The sequence below is a fragment of the Anomalospiza imberbis genome, chromosome 21 (assembly GCF_031753505.1).
Source record: "Anomalospiza imberbis isolate Cuckoo-Finch-1a 21T00152 chromosome 21, ASM3175350v1, whole genome shotgun sequence".
Lineage (NCBI taxonomy): Eukaryota > Metazoa > Chordata > Aves > Passeriformes > Viduidae > Anomalospiza > Anomalospiza imberbis.
The window spans coordinates 5,176,037-5,199,901 of record NC_089701.1 but is presented as its reverse complement, the minus strand read 5'-3'; the positions used below and the strand labels follow the sequence as shown (position 1 = coordinate 5,199,901).

At 48.3% G+C, this 23,865-nt stretch overlaps 2 protein-coding genes across 5 annotated transcripts; one reads left to right on the top strand and one right to left on the bottom strand.

Moving 5' to 3' along the window:
* Nucleotides 1-183: 183 nt before the first annotated feature.
* C21H9orf78 (chromosome 21 C9orf78 homolog) lies at nt 184-5,695 on the bottom strand. The gene is made up of 9 exons (XM_068211296.1): nt 5,059-5,695; nt 4,351-4,410; nt 4,030-4,081; nt 3,762-3,832; nt 3,441-3,518; nt 2,472-2,669; nt 1,917-2,053; nt 1,157-1,255; nt 184-747 (listed from the first exon to the last, which is right to left on the bottom strand). Exons 1-9 carry the CDS (start codon nt 5,139-5,141, stop codon nt 656-658), a joined length of 870 nt encoding a protein of 289 aa, XP_068067397.1. The 5' UTR covers nt 5,142-5,695; the 3' UTR covers nt 184-655.
* USP20 (ubiquitin specific peptidase 20) lies at nt 1,247-23,620 on the top strand. Of its 4 annotated transcripts, none has more exons than XM_068211291.1 (24): nt 1,247-1,276; nt 8,866-8,976; nt 9,343-9,396; nt 10,061-10,123; nt 10,255-10,386; nt 11,022-11,118; nt 11,309-11,378; nt 11,960-12,073; nt 13,178-13,256; nt 14,584-15,025; nt 15,884-16,021; nt 17,223-17,335; nt 17,764-17,936; nt 18,387-18,481; nt 18,933-18,966; nt 19,189-19,234; nt 19,513-19,693; nt 20,140-20,266; nt 20,351-20,520; nt 21,131-21,212; nt 21,490-21,598; nt 21,932-22,034; nt 22,282-22,353; nt 23,019-23,620. In XM_068211291.1, exons 2-24 carry the CDS (start codon nt 8,896-8,898, stop codon nt 23,177-23,179), a joined length of 2,736 nt encoding a protein of 911 aa, XP_068067392.1. In that variant the 5' UTR covers nt 1,247-1,276; nt 8,866-8,895; the 3' UTR covers nt 23,180-23,620. The 4 variants fall into 4 exon arrangements, with proteins under 4 accessions (XP_068067392.1, XP_068067393.1, XP_068067391.1 ...); XM_068211292.1 differs by lacking the exon at nt 1,247-1,276 and adding an exon at nt 3,908-3,918 and having other exon boundaries at nt 8,871-8,976; XM_068211290.1 differs by lacking the exon at nt 1,247-1,276 and adding an exon at nt 5,358-5,382.
* The last annotated feature ends 245 nt before the right edge of the window (nt 23,621-23,865 follow it).

The window sequence follows — 23,865 nt, the reverse complement described above, 5'->3', positions numbered from 1 at the left end:
CCTGGCCTCGCATGGAAATTCTTCCCCTTTTCTGAGAAAAAGTAAAATCTGAGGTTGTCCCTTCCCACCCCGGAATTGTCACTTTTGAGTGATGGGACAATCTGGCCATCAGCACCACCAAAACCCACAAACCAGGAAAAACCCATCATCATGAATTCCAGAAGAAAAATGCTACAATAACTTAAAAAACACTTTTACTATTTTCAAGTTACAAATCTTCACTACAAGTACCCACACTGCACTTCTGCGGAAGACATGTGGACAAGAAGACAAGCTCCCAAGAGCTTTACATTTACAAAGCAAACAACATTGCTGCTTTTAAAGGATCTCTTTTTTTTTTTTTTTTAGCATTAAGATGGTAAAAAGAAAAATCTATAAAAGCCACTTTGTTTTCCTACTAAAAACTGCCAACCATGAAAGCTCATTTCCCATTAAAAAACTTCATTTATAAGAACATATTTATATACAAAGTTACACCAACCAAAGAGTTCACAATCACCTGCAAACTGATTCACTACAAGATCACACAGGAAGAGCTTCGTAGGTAACTATAGCATCTGAAGGTAGTGACTCTTCCCAACATCCATCGCAGGTCACTGACACACAATCCTTTATTGGTGGAAAATAGGAACAACTCCAGAGGCTTCCACATTCATCAGTATCGCCTGTTCATCTTCTTGAACTTCTCGTAATGATAATCATCCGTGGCTTTTTCATTGAGGGGACGTTTGCGATTTGGAGGAGACCCTTCAAAAGAAAGAGAAGACAATTTAATATCACTGTCCTTTCACAGGACGCATTTCCTGAACTCTGCCACCTCCCTTAGACAGTCCCTCACTGTGTGAGGTTATTGCCTTGCACGCTTTGCTATTCTGCCATACTCCCACCAAACCTTTGTCGGATAGCTTGGCAACACTTCAGTTGTGACCTTCACCACTCCACCCCTGAGCTGGAGGATGGAGGATGGATGTCTGTAGAGACATCCAGAGTTTCAGGTGTGACCTAGAGCTGCAACAGCCAGCTCTCCTGGACTTGGACTGCTCCACTCCCACTACCTCAGGGCACTCAGAGAAGAAGAGGAAAGCAGATTGTTCTCTGTACAAGACCCCTGAAGAGTTTCAGTGCCTCCTTACAGCCATTCAGATTTGGAACTTACGCTCAGGCTCTGGCCTCTCCGTGTCCCCCACTCTCAGCGGACGGGGCTTTGGCTCCTCCTTGTTCCTTCGCACTGGTGCGTTCAGCTCCTCATGATAAACTGCAAGAAAGAAAACATCAGGTAAGGAATATTATCTGGAGCACTCTTATCCAGATGGATAAATTTCTATGGCCTTTGTTATAAGTCATCTTTACTAGAAAAACAGAAACTCAGAGCCACCCTTCTTGGAATTGGTTTCTGTGGTTAATTAGGCAACATGGGACAGAGCAAATTTCAACAGCACTATTTCAAGTAGCTCAAACACTCTTCCCTTCCATCAGAACACACCAACCTGATTCCCATCACCCCTGTAAGCATGGAAGGACACAGCAGAAGGCTGCCTTTCCTTTAAGATGTCTGCAGCATCAGAGGATCACACAGAAATTAATTCCCGTCTCCTGTCCAATAAGGTCTGTGTTTGCTTGGCCACCCTGTCTGCTCTGGTAGCCTGCAAACTGGAGTCTCTCTATCATACACCATCATTTCCAGCACACAAGGCACAGCTTAAAGAAAACATCTTGAAATTTATGAGGCAGTGTCAGCTGGGAGTTCAGAAAGCCCAGGTATGAGAAATACATCCCTCTCCTTGCTGATGGGCAGAAGGAAAAGACCAGGCCAGATAGGGTCTATCTGAGCATCCCTGCAAAAGCAATCCTGACACACTGATACGTGGACTAATTTCTCTGTCCCAACTGGGTCAGGAGGGACACTCAAGACTTACATCTGTTGTGCTGGACATAATTAACAGCCATGTTGGTGGGAACAAAGGAAGTTTCGCTGTCTTTCTTTTTGTTCTGCTGCTCTGCCAGCAGCTTGGCCTTGGCCTCTTCAGTTGAGATGATGTTTTTTATTTTTGCACTAGAAGGAAAAAGAAGTACTCATAGTTAGAAAGGGTAGGCTCAGAAGTGCTAAGTGCGTGGATTTGGAGAACATTAATACCACTGCTGTGGCATCTGATGCAGTTTTTGAGAGAGGAGGTTGTCTCAAAGGCAAAATGGAAGGTCCTATCTTGATGCAGGTCCTATCTTCAGTGCAGGACACAAAGCGGTCCTGCAGAAAGCTGCTGGGGTCAGGTCACAGAAGAGCCTTTTCCCAGAAGTCACAGGATGGAGCTGCACTGAGCCCTGGGGCTGTGTAGGACCAATCCAGAACAAGGCTCAATCCCATCCCATCCCAAACTGGGGATGTGTAATCCAGGCATAGTGCTGCTCTGCCAGCCAACAGCTGCTCATCCTGTCAGTCCTGGCCAGCACCCACAGATCTGTGAAACACGTACTCGATTCCCAGGTCCACTTCAGGAATGCCGCTCAGCATCTGGTTGGACAACATCTCCTCAGTCTTCTTGGCAGAGGAGACACGGATGTTCTCTGGCAGCTCATACAGAGAGTCCTCAGCATTCTTAAGCTTCACCTTCTGCTCCTCATTCTCCACAATTCCCTTTCTCTTCTTCAGCTCAGTTTCAATGTACTTCATCCTAAACAGCAGCACACAAGTGAAATAATTACCCCCGCAGCCCCCCGGAGTTACTCAACTAGCCCAGATCTGAAAGGGCTTTGGGGGAATATTTCAGGGTCAAGACAAAAGATTCCAAAAGAGGCGCTAACCCCCGGTGTAGTCCAAGACATTTTTTCTCGAAGGTTTCCAGGGGAGAAAGAGAGCGAAGAAGGAAGAACAGGGCCTTTAGCTAGACTCCTGCTCAGGAAAAGATAACTGGCTCTCAGCCAATTAGGTCACGAAAGGAAGGAAGGGTTAAACTAACGTGGTTACAGCTACAGGGGTCTCTGGGGTGGGGGGGAATACCCATTTCCCAGAGGAATACAACACACAAGGGACAGGGCATTTAATTCTGTTCCTGTACTCTGTTCTAGCACTGCTGGAGCACAGCTGCATTCCTGTGCTGACAGCTGGGAGAGAGGAAAGAATCATCTCTCCAAAAGCACTCAGCTAATATTAGTAGCAAGAATTAATTGTCCAAGAAACAATCATCTCCTCCAAGGTCTTTAACAGCCAGCAGGGAAGGCTCCCACTGGGATTAGTGCCAAGCTGGCTGGTTGGCACCTCCTAGCTTTGTCCATGAAAAAGCCCTCTCAGCTTCACAAGGCGGGAAGTGAAAGGGCAAGGGAAGCTTTCAGTGAGAAGTGGGAAGATGTCCTGGGACTACTCAGAATCCACAATGTAAAAAAATAAATGGTGAGGGGCCACCCAGCCTGATTCAACACCAGAGACACAACACAGCACGACTCACATGTCAGCATCTTCATCCCGCCTGTTGGTTTCTGCTGAGAAGGAAGTTCCCAAGTTCAGATCTTCCTCTTCACTAATCCTAAGTGGAAACCACAATGTTTACAGGTTTTGGTGTGTTTTTTTTTTGTTGGCTGTTTGGGCTTTTTGGGAGAGGTGTGTGTGGTGGGTTTTTTAAAAGTAATTTAACAAGTCAGAGCAAAAGTAACTAGTCAGACTGCATTATATGAAACTCTTCAGAGTTACACAACCTCTGGTTAATTAATTTCCAGTTGTCATTAAATACTAGTCCAGGGAGAGATTTTCAGAGCTCACATGCACTTACCTGTCCTTGCCTCTTTCTTTCAGCTTCTTCATGTCCACCATTCCCCCAGATTTTATCTTAAATGGGTCATCCTGTAAAACAAGAAATAACAAAAACCCCTGAAGCTTCCCTCTAGTTTAATGCTGGCCTTCAAAAACTGGATAAAACCGCAGGAAACATTTAGGAATTGAGCTGTGACACCAGTCCTGCCCCAGGCTGGACTGACACAGTCAGTGTTCTCATACCATCACATCTGAGCCCCGAGGTGATGGAACTGTCCAGCACTTACCACAAGCGTGGCTTCTTCTTGCAGCTTCTCTCCCACCAGCAGAGCTACAGCACTGGTCAGGCAGATAAAGAAAGAAGATAAAATTCAGCAGAAGGAAACACAGCACCAACAATACTGCATTGCTTTATGCCTCTCTAAGTCTCCCTGTCTTTTCCATCCTCAGGCTTTAACACAGAAACTCCTCTGTCAGGAACATAGTTTTGGCAGTGTCTGACATAACGGTTTGTAGTGGAAGGAGGCAGATGACAAGAGAGAAACTGGCTGTCACATCACACCCCTGGACAAAATACAAATTCCCCTCCCCAGTGCCACATCCCTTACCTCACCCCATTGGGCCGCTTTCTGAGGCTCTGAACTTCTTTGGCTTCCTCAAGTTTTAACCTAAAGAAAAAAAATACATTTGACTTAGTACTTGATGCTTTGTTTTTATTAATTCATTTCATTTTCTGCAGTTAATACAGAATTTTCTATTCCACTTTGCCCTAAACATCTGGATATCAGCATCCACTTTTTGGGTTTCAAGTTAAACAGGTATTTTTTATTTATTCAAGCAATCCCACGCATTTGAGCAATAAGGAAGAAAAATAAAACAAGACACCTGCTGGATTTGTTCCTTTCTGATGCCTTCCCTCAGCTGAGGAAGGCAGCACCAAACACTGAAAGGCTCGAAGAAGAAGCCAATTTGGGAAGGACGAGCCAAAATACATCCAGGCATGAGTGACTCTGGAGGAAGTTGATGGTGAATTGAAATCTCAAGAGTTTCTTCCGAAACTGACAGGAATCCCCAGCTTCTGTGATCACGTAAGGCTGTGATGCAAGCTGTGACGTCATGCCACAACACAGCGGTACACCGCGGCAATGCGTGACGTCACCGCTCAGAGCACAGCCGTACGTGACGCTATGACACGACACGATGTCGTGACGCCGGGACACCGCACCGCTGGGCTACAGCACACCCGGGATCCCGGCCCGCCCCACGACCGCCGCAGGGCCGGCCGCGGGTGGGCTCCCCGCCGGCTCCCGACCCACCTGACCTCCTCGGCGAGCTGCTCGTCCTCCTCCTCCTCCTCCTCGTCCTCCCTGCGCCGGCGGAAGGATTTCTGGCCCGGCATCGCTCCGGCCGCCACGCCGCCGCTTCCCTCCCGCTGCTGCGGCGCGCGGCGATGACGCCACGGCCCCGCGACGAAGCCGGGCGACCCCGCCCCTCTGCCCGCACCTCGGCCGGGCGGGAGCCGCGGTCCCGGCGAGCGGGCCCGGGAGCGCTCCGTGCCCGCCCGGACGGGGCCGGGAGCCCTCGTGCCGCCCCCCCCCCCAACCCCGGGCCACGCTCTGTCTTTTCTGGGAAGACCTCGTGTAAGCCACGAGGCTCGTTCCTTTTCTCGCAATCCCGGCAACGCAGCCACCGCCGGTAGCCGGTGCCTGTCAGGGGCGCCGTGGAGAGAAGGCGCCGTGGGGAGCGAGCGTGGGTCCCACCCCCGGGCTTACAGCCCAGCCCTTGGAGCGGGACGCGGCTCCTTCACCCGGCTGCTCCCCGGTGACCGAGGCACCGAGCCGCTCTGTTGGGTCCCGGCCGAACGAGCCGGGGTTCGCCCTTCCAGCACCGGCCCTGGGGGCTGAGCCCCGAGTGCTCGGGGAGCCCTCGGGCCCGACCCCGGGAGCCCGCGGGGTCAGTGCCGCCACCGCCTCCTCCGCTCGGTCCCTCCCCGCCCCGCCCCGCCGGGCCCGGCCCCCGCTCCTCCCCCGGCCTGCGCGGCACCCGCCGCTCCTCCGCCGCTCCCCGCTCTGCTCGCGGCCCGCGGCCCTTCCCGGCGGCCCGGCCTGGGGCGGGGCGGCGACGCCCCGGGCATCCCGCAGGTGAGCGAGGGCCGCGGGCCGGGGCGGCGGGGCCGTGGCCGCAGGGCTGTGCGGAGGGAGGGCGGCCGCGCCGCGCCGGGGATGATGCAGCAGCAGCGGCCGCGGGGGCTCCGGCCCGGTTCCTGCCGTGCCCCGGCCTTGGGGCGGCCCTGCACCGCCGGGCCGGGTGCCGACACCGGGAGCGGGACCTTGCGGCTTTAGGCTGTTTGTGTTCAGCCTCGCTCGTGTCCGGCAGCTGTAGCATCTGTCAGGAGGGGACCTGTATTATGGGGGTCTAATGCACTTGAGGAGTGACATAGCAGGCAAGAGGGAATTTCCCGCAGGTGTTTTTTGCCTGAAAGCTAAATCTCTGGGTGAGTCGTTGTGTTGTGACCTCCCATAATAAGTCAGTGTTTAGACCTGCTCTCCTCTGCGTGCTGCACATAAACCTGGTTTTCCCATACCTGATGCAGCTGCGAGCCAGGAGCACCTGCTTTCTGCTTCTGCCTTGTCAGTAGGGCACTTGGGTAAATATTTCTTTCTTCAGTATCTCAAGTATAAAAGCTCTTGGAGCACAACTGCAGATACTTCTTTCTCTTGGTAGGTTATGCAAGACCAGACCTGGTAGTTGTTTTGTAGATGAACAGTGCAAAGATTTATTTTATTCGTGCAGTTGCTCGGAAGAATGTCAGCCTGCATGGATCTGAAACTCTTGACAGCTGGCTCTAGCTTTGATACAAAACCACACAGTTGTTTTAAGAAGAAGAAACAACCGGCAAAAACCTAGAAATGTGTTCCTGTAGAAGGCAGAGACGCTGGGTTTGGCAGCAGTTGAAGCGACTGAAAGTAGGTTGCAGTTACGGAGGAACTGTTCTGACATGTTCGTGTACTGTTCTCCCTCAGTGGTGCTTGAGAAGGACAGGCTGAAGGACTTGTTTTAGGGTAACTTCTTTTTCCATCATACACAGTACATTTTGACAAGCACAGTTCAGCTCTCTGGCAGTGCTTTTATGAAATTCCTGGTTTCCTGAGCAGAATTTAGAGCTGTGTGTGCCAGCTATAGCTCTTAGGGTGAGAGTCGTGGGAAGACAGAAGTTGAATATTTCCCTCTGAACAGTCACAAACCTTATTCTGGTGTGTGTGGTCAGGGCTGAGAGGCAAAAATGAGGTTTTCCCTGCATTGTTCAGAAAGGGAAGCGCTGTGTGGGAAGATCAGCACCCCAGTGCTGGAGAGTCTAAAGACATGGTTTTGATTTTGAGGAGAGGGGTGATCCCACGGAATGCACTGAAATCATCCACATCCAGAAGATTCTACTTAACAAAGTGTGCTTCAAAACCAGTTCCCGGTTAGCTTAAGATGGTGAAGATATGAAGCCTGGAACTAATTTTAAAACAGTATTTTGTTCATTAGATTTTCTGGGAAACATCTGGGAGAGAGATAAGAAATCAAGGATGGTGAAATAGCAAATTTAGCATTGATACTTTTTTTTTTTTTTAATTGGACCAGCTGATGCATTTGGGGAAAGGGGTCTGTTTTGGTGAAGGAACTCAGAGCCTGAAATGACCCAGTTTTATGTGTTAGTCAAAGCTACTGTTCTCTTGTCATTTGTATTTTGAATCAATATGTGTTACATGGTGCTATGTTCCTTCTCTGTGAAACTGCATGAAATTGTTCTGTTGTTTGTTAAGCTTCTCTTCACAGGTTGCTGAGATCCAGGTCAGCACCCCTGTGGTGTTTCCTCCCGTGCACATATGATTTCTTCTCCCTTTGCTCCTCCCATTAGTTTACTGAGTTCTAAAGAGTGCTGGGAAAACATTGTAAAATTAGCCTTGAGGTTTATCTTCTGCCAAGACAAGGTGCTAGGCAAGCTCTTTCTCTCCCAAGATAAGTGTTACTGATATGGCCTACTAGTTAAATTTTTTTTTCTTTTCTCCCTACTGTCAGTGATTTAGACCAGATAAGACTGGGAATTGTTTTAAATGTCCTCAAAATGTGAAAAAAAATCCAGTGTAGCAGCCATGAGGCTGCTGGAGTCATTAACATCAAGTTCATCAGATTTTTCCACTTCTTTATTGCAATGATGTGAGCTCTTCACATCTGCTTGATTTCCAGCCAACTGTAATATTTTGGATCCTTGTCTGTGCTATTAATATCACTTATCTTCTTTTCTACTTTTTTAACAGCCATGAGCAAGGTTATTCAAACTATGCTGAAGAAACACAAACTCTTTTCATTTTTTATAGCTGCATGTTACTGAGACATATTTAAGGTCTTTTACATATCCATGGACCACCATAAAAGTGTTTATTGTGTTCATAAGCTATGAAATCATCTGTTCTTGTGGTGCTTGGATGTACGAGCTGGGTGAAACAGTGTTTTGTTATGTTTTGTAGAGACTTTGAGTTATGTGGCTCATTCTGTTAAAAATCTACCCATGAAATGGTAAATTCCTCAGAGACTGGAGCCTGCTTATCGGTGTTACAGTTCATTTAAGTCTATTTCCCTCTTGCCCAGCTTCATTTAGAACTAATCATATTTTCAATGTTTGATGAAGTAGTGTAACAAGGAAATGTTAGATTCAGATCAGCACAGTTGGGTGCATGAAGCTCACAGACACCACAGGCTAAGTACTGGTCATGGGCTGCAGCACCTTTCACTTTTCATCAGAGTTTCATGCAAATGAGCTAATTAGGTTTGTATCTGTGCAGCTGAAGCTGTGCCTGTGTGCCAAGCACATCCCAGCATTTCTGAAGGCACATTCCATTATATGGATTATTAGCTTTATTTGTTTCTCTCTCCTCCCCATGGCTTTGCTCCTTCCCTGCAATAATACCACAACACAGCCACTCAGCAGTGGGGCCAGACTGTGCCAGATTTGTTTCAATCTCTGAGCCTTAAAGATAGATATGGAACTCTAATATTCAAAACATGCCCAGGTATCTTCTTACAATCATGAGAGCAAATCTGACCTGTAGTGAAAGGAGCCATCTTTTTTGTCATAGGAAGCCCTCCTCACATGAGTGTTGGTGAAAATGGGGGATACAAGGGACATCTGTCCTCACCTGGATTCCATAGGAGAGGTGACCAGGGATGATCTGCTGCTCAAATCCAAGGTACAGGGTTGTGGCTCTCAGTTCTTTCCCTTTTAGCTGTTGTGCATGGATTTGCACATTTGCTTTTTGAAGAAAACATTGCCTATCTCCAGAGAGAGACTCTCCTTCTCCCAGTGATGTACCACGTGTCCCATAAAATCACCCTTTGTGACCCCACAAATTTCTCATAGTCATTTTATCCTGCTTGAATGTGTCACTTTAGCTAAAGTGGTGCAAATGTGTATTTGATTGGAAGTGTGGTGAAAGGAATTAAATACAATGAGCTGACGGTTGGGCTGTTTTATAGAGAAGTTTCTCACTCTTTAAGGACTTGGTTATTTAAAAAACAACCAAGCAAACAAACCTTCTTTTATCATGAATATGCAGGGAACTTGCCAGTCTTGTGGAGCTGTGGGACCAAACCTCTGGGCTTGTCTTCAGGTAAAAATGGCTTGTTTGTGTGCATGATGTAGTGGGACTTCACTCGAATAGCATTTATACTGAAAAGAGAGTGGGGAGCAAAGAAGGGGTTCACGGTAGAACTATACACTGTTTTTTGCTGGACTCCAAGGAGGAGACTCTCCAGGTGAAAGGGTAACACTGTCACAATCTGACAAGATGTAAGGTTCACTCCTTGCAGGGGATTGTCCTTGCCATTCCCAGCAGGAAAGAATAAATTCCCCAGTAATGGTTGTTGGCTGGGTGTTGCTTGTGCTGGCACCTGTGGAGGGGCTGCAGGGTGACACCTTGGAAGTGAGGAGGGAGGGAATCCATGGGACATTGGGGCAGGCAGGGCCTGTTTATTTTTACACTGGAATGCCTGGGCATGGGGCTGCTCAGATGAGATCCCTGTTGGAGCAATGGCCTTGGAGCAGAGACTTTGCCTGGGTGCAAATCTGGTTCCAGGTTTTCTTTCTTAAATCACATGTAAATTTCCATCAATTCTAAATTTCCATCTTGTTTTGGGCCCTGAATAAAAAGCAGGTTAGAAAACCGGGAAGGTAATTCTGAAGTTGCTGCTACTGGTGGGACTGGAGTTACAGACAGTTTTCTAAAGAGTCTAACTTGATGTGGCCATTGTGCTTTGGCTCTTTCCCCTCTCTAGATTGGTTGTCCTTATGTTGGTTGTGGGGAGTCCTTTGCTGACCACAGCACACTTCATGCACAGGTGAGCTTTTCTCTGTTCCCCACATTTAAACAGACAGAACTGGATTTTCCCTGTTCCATGTCCAGGTAGTCCTGTGCTCCAGCCCAGGTTAGCTGCCAGAGGAGATCTGTTGTTTCATTTTCAATTTCCAGGCCAAGAAGCACAACCTGACAGTGAACCTGACCACGTTCCGTGTGTGGTGCTATGCCTGTGAGAAGGAGGTGTTCCTGGAGCAGCGCCTGGCAGCTCAGCCACCCTCACCCCCCAGCAAGTTCCCTGAGCCGGTGGGTCTGTGTCACACAGGGCAGGGCTGGGAGCTTGGCAAGGTTTTGTTTGCCTGCTGTCAAATTAGCCATGTGATTCCTGCCGTGGTGCAGTGTTTGCTGTCACAGGGATACCTTCACTGACAGTGGCTGCCTGTAGCCAGGAGACCACTAGCCCTGACTTACAGGGTGTCCCAGTGAAAAGACAAATGACTTAGGGGTGGGAACTAGATTACCTTTGCAGTCCCTTCCAAACCACACCATTTATGATGCTATGATTCTATGACTTGAACATCCGTTCTGCCTTATTTTTAACCTTTCCAATGGGGTATCTGCATGTGAGAAGAACCTTTCTGTCACATTTTCATTTGCAATGCATGGCCCATGGAAATTTCAGCTGTCAGACCAGAAACACAATGTACTTGTGACACTGCTGCTCATTCCTGATGTTTCTTATCACGTGTACTGGAAGCAGTAATGGCACTATTTCCACTCCCTGCTGCCTCAGTGAGAAGGGTAGACAGTGCAACCTGTTCTTCCTTCTCCTTCTACTTTTCTTGAAGGCTGGCTTGATTTATATGTAAGATAATATCTCTCACAGCTCATCTTTCAAAGCAGGTCTGTGACTGATACTTATTTCTCTGTCTTTAATCTAGGATTCTCCTTTGCCTGCTCACCCTCTGAAAGCTGTTCCCATTGCAGTGGCTGATGAAGGCGAATCTGAATCAGAGGATGATGACTTGAAACCAAGAGGTAACTTTGCATTGAGTTGATGAAAAGGTTGGCAGGGCAGCTCTGCAGTCTGTAGGACCTGCACTGAGAGGGTTCGTGGCAGCAGAATGTGGAGACTGCCTAGAAAGGGCTGGATTCCCTCTCCTTGGGGAGGAATATAGAAAGCAGCACATCTTGAAAGTGATTCATCCCTCTCTTGTTTGTGCTTTAGGCCTTACTGGAATGAAAAATCTTGGGAACTCCTGCTACATGAATGCAGCACTTCAGGCTCTCTCAAACTGGTAGGCATTAGGGCTTCAGTGTTGTCCTAACTGACTTCACTAAATACCAAAAGTGTCACCTCTGATCTGAAACCTTCATGAGGCTTGCAAAGAGAGATTAGCCAGGCTGGGGACAGAAAAAAATAGTGTTTTTTTAAGGCAACAGAAATGTTACAGTAGGAAATTGAGGGACCAGCCAGCTCATGGCTCTGTACAAGACTCATGTTTAGATGAATACTTGAAGTAAAACTTGATCATTTCTGTTGCAACAGAAATTATTTATCCGAGAGAAAGCCATGTCACGTCTCTTTATTCTCCCCACTGATATCATTCTAATAACATATATCCTAAAATATTCTCTAGCCATCCGGCTGAAACCCAATTCCAGGATCTTTTCTGTACTGAGAACAGGTTCAGATCAGCCTTTTTCATTTGATCCAAGTGAGGAGTCACATCTGCATCTGGAATCACTTCTTCCCTTGGTTTAAAATCAGTACCTTAAGGATGCTTTTGATAAGGCCTGCATGAAGTTTTAATAAATAAATATAAGCAGAGGAGAAATTTCTGTGGGCTGAGTTCTTCTCTTTTTCCTTCTCTTGTAGCCCACCTCTCACACAGTTTTTCCTGGAATGTGGTGGACTGGTCCGGACGGATAAGAAACCTGCCCTGTGCAAAAGTTACCAGAAGTTGGTGTCTGAGGTCTGGCACAAGAAACGGTGCGTGGTGACCCCTGGTCTAACCTGGCCAGGTTTCAGAGGCGTTAGTTCTGAGGTCTGGCATCAGCAGAGAGGAAATCTGATCCTCAGGGACAAGTGCGTTGTCTGAGGCAGTGATTTAGCCCCCTGTGTGGATGGGGATGTGAGGATTCCCTGGGAGATCCCATCTCCTGTGCTGGTGATGAAATGGGCACGTTGATGTTAGTGAAAAGAATTCATTCTTAATATTACAATTTTAAAAAGGAAGAGTTTTTTAAAAATATAGTTCCCCTGTTGGCAATGAAGAAAAAATGATGGAGTAAGGGAACCTGGGGCTATCTCCAAATATTTTACATGGACTTCAGCAGCCAGCATTTAATTGCACTGCTCTTGATTAGCAGTGGAATTGATGATTTGGATAGAAAAAGTGATTCAGAGATTTTTACTGAACAGAGTGGAAAATGCAGGTGACATTTTGGGAATTGTTTGCTATTGATTCAAATTCTGGACCAGTTCAAAGGACAGTGCAAAATTATGTAGCTGTGTTTAAATCTGAAGATGTCTGCTCTGTGCAATAGATTAAACCCCATCAAAACAGGAATTTAAATGGCATTGCATGTTTGCCTCAAGTTCATTATTAACAAGGAATAAGTAAGATGTGGAGCAAGGTGAACTGTGTCTTTGTAGAGGAGGAGGTACAGGCTTTGAAGCAATATCATGTCATTTTAACATTGATTGAATTTATCTCATTTACTGGGTGGTCAGCCTGCCCAGATTTTGAGACAGACATGGTGCTGGAAAATCAAATGAATGAACTAATTGCTAAATTCTGTTCTGGAAAGAATCATTTCCCACACTCAAAAGTGTGACAGAGCTGTAAGTGAAATGTGTTTTGGGGAAGGGTCTCTCTGGAAAGACAGAAATGACTGCAAGGTGTTTCTGTCTCTTGGTGTGTTTGTCACCTAGCTCATGCAGAAATCTCTGCTCAGGGTTTGCAGGTGCATAATTATCTTTTGGCCTCTTTAACTACACACCACACCCTCTGTTATGGCCTGTTAGACAAACTGGCTCCAAGCCCAGCAAGCAAACTGACTCTTTCTTTTTTCTTTTTCCATGTCTAAACAGCCCAAGTTATGTTGTTCCAAGCAGTCTATCCCATGGAATCAAGCTTGTCAATCCCATGTTCCGAGGCTATGCACAGCAGGTGGGGCCTGAAAAAACCCGTGCCATTATTCCAAAGACAGAGGGAATTTCATTCTTGCAGTGGTGGTGCTTGTGTTTAGAAGGAAGAGCTTGAGCTTGGGGGTTATGGCCTTTCTGTGTCAATATCAGTGATCTGATAGAGCACTTGGGTGGGATTTGGGAGACTTGGATTCTTTTCCAGGCTTGCCTCTGGCTTGTTGGTGCCAAATCAGTTCATTTCCTCGTGTCAGCTTGCTCACCTCTGAAATGATGGTGGTCAAATCCTTTATAAACAGCTTTGAGATCTACTGATATCTGCTGTTTAGGAGTTTGGTATTATTTATTCATGTCAGAGCTGAGGAACCTGGATAAATCTGCACTAAAAATTCAAAGATATGGATGTTCTATATTCTTTTCCTGGGGAATTACAGCAAAACTAGGTCTTATTTAAAGGTAGTATCCTTTTTTTTTTAATTTTGAAGTCTTTATTTCTTCTGTTTGTTCTTTATGACAAAATGTAAACAACGAACTATGATTAGAAAATTTACTAGAGAAGTGACAGTGCATCAAAACTGTAATAGTGACAAGAAATCAAAACAAAGAATAAAGATAATGATTAATGAAAGAACTTCTATATTTGTCTTTGATGTGAAATACATTGGATTGGAAAACTCTGATCTGAAGAGATAGATTTGAAAGGTAGGCAGGGCAGGCTAAAAGCCAAACTTCATAAAACAACTGAAAGGTCGTAATTAACTTTCTGCAGTTGTCAAAATACCAGCCTGCTTTCCAGCAGCTCCTTTGAAGCCAATGTATCAGCTCTTTTACCATGTATTATGAATGTAGGAGCTTGCAGCTAGACTGTATATCTTTGAGTTTCTGGTTCCTCTCCCTGTTTATTAAAGATTTTAATCTGCCCTCTCTAAGAGGTGGCTTGCCATGAGCAGAAGTCAGTGTTCCTAAGAGGTGTTTGTGGGAAGGAGTCTGTTCTCCAGGGCCTGCTGTTTTCATCAGGTTTCTCCTTGCTTTTCCCTATTATCTGTGGCAAACCCCTGATAAATGCACTCCTGGTTTGCCTTCTACAGCTGGCTCTCTGTCTTTTCAAAGTCTTTCAGCTGAAGATATTCAGATAAAAAAAATGGGCCTTTAATTATGTAGGAGTTAAAGTATTTCTGTAACAGACAGGCCCTTGGGTGCATGGTCCTGCTTCAGCTGGGTCTTCGTGCTGCAGAGCAGGCTCACCTTTGTGGGCACTCTTGGAATTGGCTGTGAATGGAGCCATCTCCTCTTTTGCCTCTCTCATTTGCCACGTTGCTGGCTGGATGCTGACATGGAGTCTTGGTTTTCAGGACACCCAGGAGTTCCTGCGATGCCTGATGGATCAGCTCCATGAAGAACTGAAGGAACCTGTTGTTGCAGAGACGAGGGACTTGGACACCAGTGACCAGGAGGACAAGCGGGAGGGCGACCGAAGCCCTTCAGAGGATGAGTTCCTCTCCTGTGACTCCAGCAGTGACAGGGGTGAAGGAGAGGGCCAGAGTCGGACCTCAGGGAGCATGGGCAGCAGCTCCCTGGCAGAGACAGAGCTGCTGATCCAGGATGAAGCAGGGAGAGGGATTTCAGAAAAAGAGAGGATGAAGGACAGAAAGTTCTCCTGCGGCCATCGGCGCAGCAACTCAGAGCAGGTGGATGAGGATGCAGATGTTGATACTACGATGATGCCAGTCGATGGCAGAGCCTCACCTGAGATGCTGCCAGCTCCCTGTCCTGCCAGCCCATGTAGGACACCAGGTATACCCCTCTTTCAGTCAGGATATTTCCAGGAAAATGTGTTACCATCCTCTGCAGGCACTGTGGTGTAATGCAGTGGCAAACGCAGAGTGATTGTTCCTTCTCTGTGTTTCAAAAGATTTTGCATCCAAGGCTTCCCTCAGTCCCTGCCTTTGTGCACAATTGCTTCTGTAAAGAAGTGTACTTGGTGAGCCAGAGAGGTGCTTAGCCAGGCTGTGAGCTGAGTAAAGGCACAGCAGTGAGAGCTGCCTCTGCCAAGCTTGCAAACACTGTATTGATGCCTTTTAAGACAAAAGCTTTGGTATGTGTACGTCTCTTAATTTGACACACTGGCCTGGAGAAATACTAGCTGTGGAAAAGGCATGGCAGAAGGTATTTGCTAGTGTTGGACTGTGGACTTTGGGGGAGAGAAAAGAAAGAGGCACAGTTTGAGTATTTCTGTGTCTCAGGGAAAAGAAAAGAGCAGCAGTGTGGAGTCACCTCAAGCTGAACATATCTGATCTTTCAACGCTTCTTTATGAGTCTTACTCTGCCAGCTGGCACTGAAGGCAGCGATGCTGTCTGTGTGGTTTAGGGCTACAGGAGCAAGCTGCAAAATCTAATTAGTCATAAGTGTGAAAAAATGGCAGGTTGTTTTCTGGGGTTTTTTAGTAAGTAATTATTAGCTGTTAGGTACAACTCTCCCCCGTGACTGAGGGAGCTGTGTCTGCCAGCCTGTGCAAGTAGGACAGTTACTGGACACTGAACTGTGCCTTTGAGAAAGACTCTGTGCTGGAACACAGAGCCAGGCTGACACAGATTGCAGTGGAGTTGCCTTTCGTAGCTGGGGTTTTCACCAGTGCCCTTTTTCCCAAACAGAACCTGACAATGATGCCTATGTGCGCTGCTCCTCACGCCCTTGCAGTCCAGTCCATCATGAAATGCACTCCAAGCTCTCCAGCAGTCCTCCCCGCTCCAGTCCTGCCAGACTTGGACCTTCCTACATACTCAAGAAAGGTAGTGCAAAGAGGAATTGCTGGGAGGCAAAGGGGAGAGCATGTAGAGGAGGGGAGAGAAGGAATCCATCGTGATTCTTGATTAACAGATGTAACTGCTGGTTCCCCTGGATATCAGTGTGCTCTAAAACAGTATTTGGCAAAGACTACAGTAAACCTGCAGATAAAGTCAAGCTCTGGGCACAGTGATGTTCTAGTGTGTTCTTATACCGGAGCCTCAAATGATCCATGTCTGCATCTGTGTGCTGTGTTTGTCATTAATAAAATGGCTCTCAAGTCCCAAGCACAAGCTCTGTCCCTTTAGGGGAGTGTGGCAATACATAAACATTTGTCTGCCAGACTTGAATTTCATGGCATGTGGGCCAGAGAACTGTAAGATGCTGTCACTGACAGAGCTTCCTGCCTCTTGGACATCTTGGGCTCACAGGAATGGAATTAGGGCTGCAGATGTCCCTGCAGCGCTGGGAGCACTGTCAGGCTGCAGAATGGAGCCTGGCTTGTGTTGTTATCAAACTGGTCCCTTCATCCCAGAGCAAATTGCAAATCAAAATCCCTCAGCGCTGCATAGTCTGCAAACACAATGGCTTGTGCTTGTACCACTGTCCCTCCAGCTGCTCCATGAGGACATTCTTTCTTCAGCCCCTTGGCTGAGGTCAGCACAGCTGCAGATGTTCTGGCTGCATGAAAACCACTCTGTCTGCCTGCACGTGTGTGTGGGGACAGGGTTTGTTGTTGAACAAAACCTTGCATTTGGCCAATCCCTGCTGTGGAGAGTCCTCTCCAGTGCAAGACACTTGGGGAACACGTGGTAAATGTCAGAGGGGAAAAGAAAAGGACAAAGTAGAGAGGCAGGTGAGGGGTAGAGGAAGTGAAATGCAAAGCTTGGAGCAAAGTGTCACAAGACCTCAGAAAACCAAGGGCTGTCTGTGGCAGGACTGGGCTTCTAAACATGTAGAAGGCTGGAAATAGGAGTTCCAGTACAACAGTTTCTGCCTCCTGAGAGCCAGCTGGTGTTGCTTCAGTTGGCTTCCTCTCCCTTGTACCACACACAGCAGCAGAGTCCTCTGTGTCTCTTCACAACTTGCCTCACAATGTCCCTGGGATGGGGTCTGAACATCAGGACCATGCTTGTCCCATGTTCTTATGTGGTTGTGTGACTCTGTGGAGACATGAGACTGAGAGGGTCATTCCTTGTTTTCCAGCCCAGATGCAGGCTTCTGGGAAAAAGAAGAAAGAGCTCCGTTACCGCAGTGTGATTTCCGACATCTTCGACGGCTCCATCCTCAGCCTGGTGCAGTGCCTCACCTGCGACAGAGTGAGTGTCCTGGGCCCTCCCAGTCACCAGCACAGGCTTTGTGCTTGTAGATCTCTTCCTAGGGAATGGCGCTGCTCTTTCCAAACCCTGTGGCATGCAGCACCTGCTAATGTGGCCATAGATGATGGCAGGGGAGGTGTGAGAATCTGCCATGCCAAGGAGATGTGTTTCTGTGTTTGCTGGTCTGTGTTACTGAGTTAAACCAGCAGTATCACATTCACATTAGAAAGTTCAGTGCTACAAAACCCATGACAGAAGTCAGTGCTGACAGCAGGGGAGAATAATTAGCCACAGGGAGTTACTCCTGCTGCCAGTTCAGGTTTCTAGCCTAGGCTAAATCCAAGCAGTGATAAAAGGTGATGAAGGTCAGGTGCCAGCTCCATTACACACACAGAAAACCCTGACCTGTTCCTCTTGGATATTTCCAGGTTTCTACAACAGTGGAGACGTTCCAGGACCTGTCACTCCCAATCCCAGGGAAAGAAGACTTGGCCAAGCTTCACTCTGCCATCTACCAAAATGTGCCAGCCAAGACAGGGGCATGTGGGGACAACTATGCCTCACAGGGCTGGATTGCTTTCATCATGGAGTATATCCGGAGGTGCGCTCCCTCTGTTTTCTGGGATTTGCCCTGCAGTGCTGGAAGGCAGCTGTCCCTAACCAGTGGTGTTAACACTGGGATCTCAATTGGAACCATTCCTTGGAGGACAGTATGTGGTACCTCACAGGGCTTTGAGCCCAACTGTGGACCAGTTGTTACTGCTCCTCTAGATCTCTCACACACCTTGAGAGCTCTTGTGCAGCTGATCACCCCTCACTGCTGCCTCAGACTTGCCCTCCAGAACAAATTCATTCCTGGTGTAGTTTTCCAAATCATTTCCAGTTTGAGTAGGAACGTCAGCTGAGAACAGCTGTGCTTTCCCTGCTCCTCTGGGATGTGGGACAAGCTTAGGACCTACAGCTAGAAGAAAATTTATCATCCACTTGGGGTTTTGTGTGCCAAAGCATTCAGCTATTTTATTTATAACTCTTAATCCCTTCTCCTCTGCAGATTTGTGGTGTCCTGTATCCCTAGCTGGTTTTGGGGTCCTGTGGTGACACTGGAGGATTGCCTTGCTGCCTTTTTTGCAGCAGATGAGTTGAAGGGTGAGTTTTTTTGGTGGAGTCTGACAGCATGGAGCAGCATTCCATATGCATTTTGAAGGCAGATTAAATCTCCTAGAAATCCTGCCTTGGTGTGTTATTAGAGACTGGCAGTGCCAAAAGTTGGCAGCTCAGCATCTCTGAGCAGGAGGGAACTTTTCTACCTGCTCAGGTGTGGGAAATCTGGGTGAGAGTGTCCTCAGTGAGGAGCAGGCAGAGCTGTTGGTTGGTTGAGTCCTGTGGCTCCTCAGTTTCTTCACTTTCTCATCCTTCCTGCTAATTGGCTGCATCCCTTTCTTGCCTACACTTACTGATAGAAGTTGTTTTGATCTCTTCTCATCCTGGCCTGCCCAAAAGGCTCTTAATCATCTTTCTCTGCACTGTCTGGAAAGGTAGCTGTGTCAGCCTTGTATGCTCTGAGCAGCTACATAATGGCTCTCTTCTCTCTCTACAGGGGACAACATGTACAGCTGTGAACGGTGTAAGAAGTAAGTTGGCATTATCTGTTTTGTGTTGCATCTCTGGAGTTTTATTTCTGGAATTTTATTTCTCTATACTGCTATCAGATATTTTGCTGTGTCCTCTGCCTGGACAATTCTGTTGGAATTCAGGATTTGTCTTGGATTCCAGAGTGAGCAAGACTCAGCTATGCCTTTGCTGGTGAAAGAGAGAGAGAGAGTCCTCACAGCTCATTTCTTTTCTTCCCTCAGGCTGCGGAATGGAGTAAAATACTGCAAAGTCCTCCGGCTCCCAGAGGTGGGTAAAAGCACCTTGTTTCCCAATTCTCTTCTAGCAGCCACTGAGGAGGTCAGAAGGCTAGAGGTAGAATAAAACCAGCAGGTTTTTTGGTGGCAAAAAAATCTGATCTGTATTTAGATCAGAAGAGACTTTCTCAGTCTAAGCTAGTGAGCCAGCAGGATTCATGAGAAACAGGCAAAGAACTCCTGCAAAGATCAGACACACAGAAATGTACTGGGCTCCCAGAGCTCCCGTGGCAAAATGTCCTTTGGTGTCCTCTGTCCTTGGTCTTTTAGATCCTTTGCATCCACCTGAAACGGTTCCGGCATGAGGTGATGTATTCCTTCAAGATCAACAGCCACGTCTCCTTCCCCTTGGAAGGGCTGGATCTGCGACCCTTCCTGGCCAAGGAGTGCGTGTCCCAGATCACCACCTACGACCTCCTGTCAGTCATCTGTCACCACGGCACGGCTGGCAGTAAGTGCTTCTCTGGAAGGGGAACAGGAAGGGAGGAGTGTGAGTGAGGCAGGAGCGTGGTCAGGAGTAGCCAACACCTCTGCTGGGCTGAAGGGCAGCATGAGACCCCCTCCATTCTCAGCCTGAGCAGCCTCTGCCCTTTGGAAAGTGAACTGAGCAGCTTCTGGCAGATCCCCTGCAGCTCTTTCAGCCTCCCCACAGGCTTGGCTCAAACCCTTTCCCACTGTTCAGTCTTGCTGAGAGGCTCTTCCAAGGAAGGCAAATCAGGGTGACAGTGCCAGGCTCTGCTGCTCCAGCAAAGCTTGCCTGAACAGGAATTACTCTTTTTTTTGGTCTCTCTCTCTGTTCTGTGCCAGCAGCTAATCCTGTTTGTGCTGCTGACATTATCCCAAGCCTGCCTTCTGTCTGCACTGCAGATCCCAGCAGTGCTGTGCTTTCTGTTCCAGGTGGCCACTACATTGCCTACTGCCAGAACGTGATCAATGGCCAGTGGTACGAGTTCGATGACCAGTACGTCACCGAGGTTCACGAGACTGTGGTGCAGAACGCAGAAGCCTATGTGCTGTTCTACAGGTGAGCTGTGCCCTCAGCCCCTTCCTGGGTACAGAACACCTGGAAATGCATTTCACAAACGGAGTTCTCCTTTCCCTGCTCCAGGAAAAGCAGTGAGGAGGCTGTGCGAGAGCGTCAGAAGGTCGTGTCCCTGGCCAGCATGAAGGAGCACAGTCTGCTCCAGTTCTACATCTCTCGGGAGTGGCTCAATAAATTCAACACCTTTGCAGAGCCTGGGCCCATCACCAACCACACCTTTCTGTGCTCCCATGGAGGTAAGGCTGCTGGACCTGGGAACAGCACCTTTGATGCTTCTTGGTGCATTAGCAAATGCAGGAAAAAGCTCCAGCTGCCATCCTGCTGTAGGGAAGCTGCAGCCAGGATCCTCTTTGGCAGAAACTCCAGCCTGCTCAGGGAGGGATGAGACAATTACCCATTGTGCTGCTGGTTGGAGGCCTGGGGGGATGTTTAGTGCTGGGAAACAACAGTTTTCAGTTCTTTGTGTTTAAAAACAAACCTGTAGAAAGCAGATAGGGCAGGGTTTATCTGTGTTACCCTGTCAGCAGGGCTGGCCCTCGGGGTTTGTTTGGAGAAGGGAGCTGATAGCAAATCTGACTCTGCTGCTGTTTCATCAGCCATGCTGGGGAGCACTCAGTGTTTGTAAATTTCTCTTCTAAATTGGAAATTAAGCACTTGATTAGAAATTAGGTCCGTGGATTGAGAAACCTCCACAGTTACTGAACTTCTGACTGTCTTGCATTAGCAAAGGATGCAGATTCTGGAATCGGAGTTCTCAGAAAGGAAAATCTGCCTTTTTATCTGTGTCTGTTTACACAGCAATAATGAGATCCCTGATTAACTCTTCCACCTGCCTTTCCTCCACAGGGATTCCTCCTAATAAATACCATTACATTGATGACCTGGTTGTGATTCTGCCCCAAAATGTGTGGGAATATCTCTACAACAGGTGAATATGGCCATTCCGTTCTATCTTCCAGTATTTGTAGTGTCCTGATCTAAGCCAGGGTGAGCTGTATCAGTGCCTGTTCCAAAAGGATAGCAAGAGATAGGCCAGAAGAGCAAAAGTGTGGCTGAGTAAAGGCAGCTCTGTGCCCTCAGCTGCAGATGCACTTCCCTCACCAGTGTCTGGAGTAGTATAAAAATCCCTGTCTGTAGGATGCAGGGCTGGGAAGAGTTTCCACTGTGCTGCAGCTCTCCATTGGCCTCCCTCTCCCTGTGCCCAGGTTTGGGGGTGGCCCTGCTGTGAACCATCTGTACGTGTGCTCCATTTGCCAAGTGGAGATCGAAGCCCTCGCCAAGCGCAGGAGGATCGAAATCGACACCTTCATCAAGGTTGGCACAGGAAGCATCTGGGAGCAAGGCAAAGGGCAGGGGTGGGAAATGCAGACCTGGAAATCTCCTGCCTGTTTTACACAACATGACCTACAGCACAGCCAGGAGATTGGCCTGCGGGTTCCCCAGTGCAGAGGGGCAGCTGGGGCATGGGAGTGCTGTGCAGACAGAAAGTGTGAAACCATCCTTGTCTTGTGCCTGCTCTGTGAGCTGGAACAGGGTGTGAGGAAGGAATTCCATGGGGTTCTTCTGGAGGATGGCAAGGCTGCCTTGCAGTGAATGGACCTCAGGAGTGATTAAGTCCTTCCTATTTCTCTGTTTCTGTCCTCCCAGCTGAACAAGGCTTTCCAGGCAGAGGAGTCTCCAAGTGTCATCTACTGTATCAGCATGCAGTGGTTCCGGGAGTGGGAGGCCTTTGTCAAGGGCAAGGATAATGGTAAGGATCAGACACTGGGGTCTGTCATGGGGGACAGGGGAATGGAAATGAGTCCATTTGCTAGGTCTTGGCTGAGCACTGCCCCTGGCTGGGGTGACAAGGCCGGGCAGGGTTCAGGCACCAGCCACTGGGGCTGCCTGCAGGTCCCCAGGGCAGAACAAAAATGACCAAGAGGAGTTAGGAAAGCATCTGAAGCTGGAGGCAGCAATGAAATCAGATGTTTTTTGACATATTTGTTCTCCTACAGAGCCCCCTGGACCAATTGACAACACCAAGATTGCCCTCACAAAACCAGGTGGCCACGTGCAAGTCAAGCAGGGTAAGGCTGGTGCTTACTGCCTGTAAAGGAGACTGTTCCACTGGATCAGGCTGTGCATAATGAAGTCACAGAGCAAGATGGTGTTGCAGAGTATGACAGTTCTCTACCCAGCCCCTGCCCTGAGTGAGCCAGTTCTCCACTGGCAGCATCTGCATGACCAGATTGCTGCTGTGACTGCTTCTGCAGACCTCCAGCTCCTGCCTTGCTGCTCCCCAGGCCCCTTGCACCACTCCCCTTTGTGCTGGAGCTTTGATCTTGTGTTGCTTTTGATGTGGTCTTCACTCAGCATCTGTTGGGGTCCAGCTCCCAAAGTTGAAACAGCCTCAGGTTGTGCCTGGCAAGGTTTAGATTGGATATTAGGGAAAATGCCTATATGGGAAGGGCTGTCAGGGTTTGGAAGAGGCTGCCCAGGGCAGTGGTGGAGTCGCCACCCCTGGAGGGATTTAAAAGAAGTGTAGATTGGTGCTTGTGGACATGGATTGATGGAGAACACACAGGTGCTTCCAGCAGGAGGTGGCACTGCAGGGGCTTTGTGGAGGGACCACGGGTGTCTCCTCCTCCTGGGACGGGCCTTTGGGGGGAGGTGTTTGGAGGGCAAGTCCTGGCGTTGTGGTGCCCTGACCTTTCCCTGCTGGTGCATCCGGTGCCTGCTGTTTCCCTTCCAGGTGCTGACTACGGGCAGATCTCCGAGGAGACCTGGGTTTATTTAAGCACCCTGTACGGAGGGGGCCCCGAGATTGCCATCAGACAGAACGTGGCCCAGGTGCAGGAACTGGAAAACCTCCACGGGGAGCAGAAGATTGAAGCAGAGACACGTGCAGTGTGATCTGTGCAGCTGGGGCAGGGCAGGGACAGCACAGGTACCTCTGTGGGGGATGGGAGGCTGGGAATCCTGAGGGGTCGGAATCCTCCCTTGTCTGGGACAAGGTGTGTGCAGCTCCCCCAGCACTCCCGGGGCAGGCAGGCTTCCTCCTCCTCCTCCTTTCATGTGGCTCTGAGCACGGGGTGGTGCTGGGAGAGACTGGCACAAAGCTCTGCACCTCACCTCTGGCTGCGGCCACAGTCACAGGCTTGTCCTGACCTGAGCCCTCTCCCTTTCCTTTGCTGCACCAAACCAGCACTCCCAGCTTGTCCCCAGTGCACTGAGCTCTGCTCCTTTGCAGGTTTTGCTTCTGGCACTTCTCTTTTTAATTCAAACATGTAAAGATAATGAGACATTATTTATGTTTCCAGCAGGCAGTGTTGCAACCAGAGAAACCTGGTTTTGAGTCTGAGTAAAGCCACGAGGTCTCCTGTGGTTTTGTGCTGGTGGTGCTGTCACAACTTCCCAGTTTTCCTCTTTATCGAATTCTTGCAAATTCAGTTGCAGTCGACTAAGAAATTTGGAAAGAAGCTATTCCCTTCTCCTTTCACTCTCAAACCCACACCTTCATGGTCCTGCAGAATTTTATTTTCTCCTTGTGTCTGATCTCCTATGTTCAGCACGTTTTTGGACAACAAAGCTGGAAAGCT

Coding starts and splice junctions, on each gene's coding strand:
- C21H9orf78 (XM_068211296.1), bottom strand. CDS start 5,141: ATGCCGGGCCAGAAATCCTTCCGCCGGCGCAGGGAGGACGAGGAGGAG. Junction 3,833..4,029: donor AAGAAGAAGCCACGCTTGTG/GTAAGTGCTGGA, acceptor CTTGTTTTACAG/GATGACCCATTTAAGATAAA. Junction 3,519..3,761: donor AAAGAAAGAGGCAAGGACAG/GTAAGTGCATGT, acceptor GTTTCCACTTAG/GATTAGTGAAGAGGAAGATC.
- USP20 (XM_068211291.1), top strand. CDS start 8,896: ATGGGGGATACAAGGGACATCTGTCCTCACCTGGATTCCATAGGAGAG. Junction 18,482..18,932: donor TGCAGCAGATGAGTTGAAGG/GTGAGTTTTTTT, acceptor CTCTCTCTACAG/GGGACAACATGTACAGCTGT. Junction 19,694..20,139: donor TCACCACGGCACGGCTGGCA/GTAAGTGCTTCT, acceptor TTTCTGTTCCAG/GTGGCCACTACATTGCCTAC.